A 4,825-nucleotide genomic window follows, 5' to 3' on the forward strand; every position below is an offset into this window, starting at 1 on the left:
GGTAGCAGCTGCCAGTGTATTCTTGGGTTGTCAGTGGAGAGGTGCCCATAATGGAGAGCGAAGTATCATTGCTCTTGTACAATCCCAGTCTTGGTAAAACCGGATGGGTTTGAGGTAAATATGGAGTTCCTTTGTCAAACATAAGTAGGAGCTGAAATTCATGTGTTTGAAGTGCTATGAGTAATCCTCTGCCCTTCTGAAGAAACACTTTTTTTTTTCCCTGAAAAACTAGTGACTTGCAATGGATTCCCACAGCACCAGTTGGATACGTGACAAGGAGATCATATAAAAGGTCACCCTTGGTTTGAAACGAAGGCAGTGAAAAATGAGTGTCTTGTACTGAAACTGTTACTGGAGATTGTTGGCCAAGTATTGCAGTCTTACTTTTCTATTTTTAAAACTCTCTCACCAGCTGCGATGTGACCCTTCCCTCCACACCCACAACAGAAAAAAAGCCCCTACTGATTAGAAACAGGAAATAATAAAACTCACTAACCACAAAGTATTTTCAGACACAAAATAAACAAGCAGAGATGGTGAGAAGTAGATATTTTCCACTGATCTCTTTTCAGCACGGTAACCATAGCTGATAATTATAGTCACTGGGGATTTACAGCTTTTAGAGGGAATGTATGTTTTTAAGTTGATGCTGTCAAACTGTAGTAAAATATTTTCATGACAGCCTCTCCCAGCATAACAATAAGGTGGCCACAAGTGTCGTGAGGTGCATTATTGACACCAGCTAGAAGTAAAAGAACACTTCAGGTCTGATCCTGGGCAGGGAGCTGCTCCTCTTGTCCATCCCACTGGTGTTCAATGGAGCTTCCTCTGGTGAGTACAGCTGTGGGGATTTTACGGGGTGCAATTTTTATCTAAACTCAGCAACATGTGTGATAATAAACTGGGAAGGTCTTTAATGTCTTTTGTCTTCCAGGATTTTGTGGTTTACTCTGCCTGACAGTTTTCTCTACCTGTGAGTGTTCTGTGCCCTTTGCTGCAGGGTTTGCTTGGGGTGGCTCCAGCTCCCAACCCTCTGGATCTTTGCAATGGGATATTGTGTATTTTCCACACCGAGGGCCGTTCTGGAGGTTCCCATCAGCAAAGGGGGAAGTCCCAGCTTTCAGGCAGAGGATAGGAACTGAGGTTAAGGTAAGATCTGTACAATTCTATGCCTTTACCTGACTTCTGACCCCACGCTTCAAGAAACCTGCCTTGCCTCCTTGCAGCCATGTGTAGGCCAGTTGTTTCTCCTACCACCCTTATGGCATTGCTCCTAATGGCTCTTCAAGGGGGCTGGATAAAAAGGAAAGCTTCACAGAAAAAGATGCTAAACCCAGAGGTGCCAGTTTTCACTCCTTAAGGCACCTCATCAAATAGATCTCGCTGCATAATGAGCCCCTCTGAACTGCGGGTCCATTCATTAGTATGCGTGGTGTTTGTTTAAGAGCTCCCTGCTCTTTTATTTTAACTGCGAGGAGCTTTTAACTGCCTTTGAGATGAAAAACAGGGGACCAAATGTTGCCAGCAAGTGAGCAGATTTGTCCCAGTCTCCGTGGTCCAATTTGCAGGAAATTTTACTTTCTGCCCTTTAGATGATCTTTGTGATTCACTTATAAGTAAAAGCTAAAGCATCGATCCAGGCTGATAAACCCAACTCCCCATTTCTTTCATAACTTTTTAATTGTTGCTGTGATCCAGGTGATGCTGTCTGTGTGTGTGGTGCACACTGCTTTCCTACAGAGCATCAGGAGCAAAACCCAAACCAGCTCTTTCAACTGCATCAGGGAACAACTGTTTGTGAAAGAAGAAAACAAACGCAGATGCTCGAGGACTGTTTATTCAGGGCATACAGGACAAGGCTGGGAAAAGTATCAGTCATGATCTTCCAAAAGTTTATTTAGATCTTTTAGTTAAGGAAACAAACAAAAACAAATCCCTAAATATAACTATATGTTACATATTTATACATATACAAACACATAGCTCCTTAGTTTAAGAGCGATGTCAGGGTCTAGGTGGCTGGGAGCAGCACAGACAGAGTGAGCAACCCAGAGAGCACTTCTAAACAGCCTAAAAAGTCCAGACAAAGTCTTTAGGGGTAATAATAAAGATAAAAAGGAGAGGAGATCTACTTACCCCTTTATCCAGCAAAGTGATCTCAGTGGTTTATGTGAGATCTGAGAGGTAACTTTAATGCCAGAAAGGGTCAATGCCTGTTATCTTGTATTTTTATTAATACAATTAATTATTTTAGAACATAAGACAAGAAAACTATATAATTAATATAAGCTAAAGAGCATGAGAGGATTCTATACAATAATTTAGATGTATTAAATAAATAAAAAATAATAGCAGCCTTCTACAATGCAGGCTACACATAGGTTTACTTCGGCTTGAAGTACCCTGGTCTTTAGTACACCTACAGGAACAGACTTGCTCCACAAGTGTTTTAAAGAAACATATCTATAAGATACATACGTAAGAGTGTCTAAGGTTAGGATAAACATTGAAAACACACTTTACCATGGTCTCCACATATCTAGTGACCCCATTCTAGGGTTGTTATGGGAAAAATTTGGCTGCAGAACCTGTCTGGGAGGCGCAGCATCAGCCTGGGTGAAAACCGACAGCAACGGCCCCTGGAAGGAATTTTTGGAAGCCTGCTTGTTCTCCGCAGGGTAAAGGCGCTCCTGGGCCAGGTTTGTGCCTCGAGTGCTCCCCTTCGGGCTCAGGGGACCTTTTGGCGTCAAGAGAGGCTGTTGAGATGGGCTGGAAGCTCTCAGTGCTGCCTTGCAGCTGTCTTCACCAGACCTGGGCAAGGATTTCAGCAGGTGGTTCAGCAGGCGCGCCCCAAGGCTCTTGTCCATCCACTCACAGGTGAGAAGGAGGTTGTGCACCTCGTGCATGCACTGAATGTACCCGGTGCTGTACCTCTGCTGGGCTTCCAGACCCACTTTGGAGTCAGCTGCAATGGAGAGGAGACAAAGGGGACTTGGTGAGAGGTAAGAGCTGAACCTTCACCAGGTTTCCTGGGGGGCTTCTGGGAACTCACTCTGAAGCCACTGGGCTTTACTAGAAGATGCCTCGTTTGCAGGGAGGTGAGCAGGGTGTGAGCCCCAGCGCTCTGCTGTTTACTGCAGAGGCAAAACTACGCCAAAAAGCAGAAATAGGCCCGGGAAGGAAAAAGCACCTTGCCCGAATTAGGCAGTGCCCAGCTCCATCTCCCCATCTAGTGGAGAAAGCCGAACCCAGGCAGCAGCGTGGGCCTTGGCTGGTTTGAACGATGCTTTTGCCAGTCTGGCAGCAGATCAAACCTGCTGCCACCCTCCTGCCCGGCACGAGCACTCACCCATCATCTTGCTGCTCTGGATGTTCTGGAGGTGCTTCACCGTCATTTCGAGGATGTCTGCTTTTTCCAGTTTAGACTGCTGATAAGGAAAGAGAGCAGCAGTTAGAGGCAATGAAGGGTTTGCAGCATGCCCAGTTTCTCACAAGATGAGACACCCTCCCCACCCCCCAGTTTCCCACCAACAAAAGGACAAAAAGCAGCATAAAAACGGGCACTTACATCCAGGTGAAATGCTCCCACAACTGTCTCCTTCAGCTGGTCTAAGCAGTTATTAATCCTTTCCCTTCGCTTCCGCTCAATGAGGGGTTTCCTTAACTGCCAAAGGAAAGGAGCAGGAAAATTGCAGTTGGTATTTTTTTTCTTCCTCTCCCTGCTGCTGTTCAGTGAGGTCAGAGTCCCATCCCCTGTGTGAAGCCAGCGTGGGGTGACACAGGGCTCAGCAGGGACAAGATGAAGATGGATGTGTACCATCTTCAGCCATGGCCTGTCCCTTAGATGGCATCAGCTCTCAATTCTCCCACTTTCACTCATTTTATGCAGGGTTCACCCAAACAAAACAGAGAGAAGCAGAGAAAGGAAGCAGGAAAAAAAATACCCACGTGGGTTAATTTCATAAAACACAGCCTCATAATATGAGGAAAACAACTGTCACCCTTTTCTTTCCTGGAAGCAGAGCCCGTAGCCCCAGCACCCATCACTCACATGCCTGGTGCTGCTGCAGCAGCAGCGCAGCGGGCACGTACCTTCCTCTCCTCCTTGGTGCTGGCGAGCTTGTGGGTGCTGCCCGGGGTGGCTGTGGCGGTCATTCTAATCCAGGCACGGGGTGGGAAGGAGGCACTCGGGCAGTGGGTCGCTCCGTTTCCAGTTGGGCTCTTTGCTGCTCCGCTGCTCCTCTGCTGTATTTATAACCCCGAATTAGCATGTGAAAGGGAACTGTCCTTGGCGGGACTTCTTTTCCCACACGAGGGGTCGAGCCCGGAGGTTTGTGGCCATCAATCAAAGCTGACAGGTCACTGCTTCTTTTCAATGAGCACGCCAGCCCCCCCAAACGGCGACAGATGTCCGGCCTCCGACGCTGGGCTTTGGAGGGATCTTTTGTTAGGGAAGAAGGGAAGGAAAATGGGCGCGCTCTGAGCAGCTTGCACGGCTCCTCGTTCAATTTGCACAGATTCCCAGGGAGGGAAACAATAGCCGGGAAGCGGTTGAGTTACACCTGGGAAAATGCCTTCTCCTCATCTTTTTCCACTCTATCTCCTTGAAGTGATGCCTGGTTTTACCTGCTAACCTGACCCCATCCATTTCACATCTTTGAAACAGCCTCTTAATTTAATAATAGAGTACTTGAGCTAGGAGTTCCCGCTCCCAGGGATTATTATTACAAGGAAACGATGATCGATTAAAAACTGTTGACAGCCGGTTGTTTCCATCACAGAACTCCTCTAGGGCAAACATGGGAACTTTATTTTCCTCTTGGGA

General features: G+C 46.8%; 1 protein-coding gene across 1 annotated transcript; it reads right to left on the minus strand.

Annotated features, from left to right (window-relative positions):
- Window positions 1-2,380: 2,380 nt before the first annotated feature.
- Window positions 2,381-4,155, minus strand: LOC126636232 (transcription cofactor HES-6-like). Its single transcript, XM_050308210.1, has 4 exons — window positions 4,093-4,155; window positions 3,569-3,664; window positions 3,350-3,428; window positions 2,381-2,965 (listed from the first exon to the last, which is right to left on the minus strand). Exons 1-4 carry the CDS (start codon window positions 4,153-4,155, stop codon window positions 2,520-2,522), a joined length of 684 nt encoding a protein of 227 aa, XP_050164167.1. The 3' UTR covers window positions 2,381-2,519.
- Between the last annotated feature and the right edge of the window lie 670 nt (window positions 4,156-4,825).

The sequence above is a fragment of the Myiozetetes cayanensis genome, unplaced genomic scaffold (genome assembly GCF_022539395.1).
Source record: "Myiozetetes cayanensis isolate MyiCay16 unplaced genomic scaffold, myiCay2020 scf13, whole genome shotgun sequence".
Classification (NCBI taxonomy): Eukaryota; Metazoa; Chordata; class Aves; order Passeriformes; family Tyrannidae; genus Myiozetetes; species Myiozetetes cayanensis.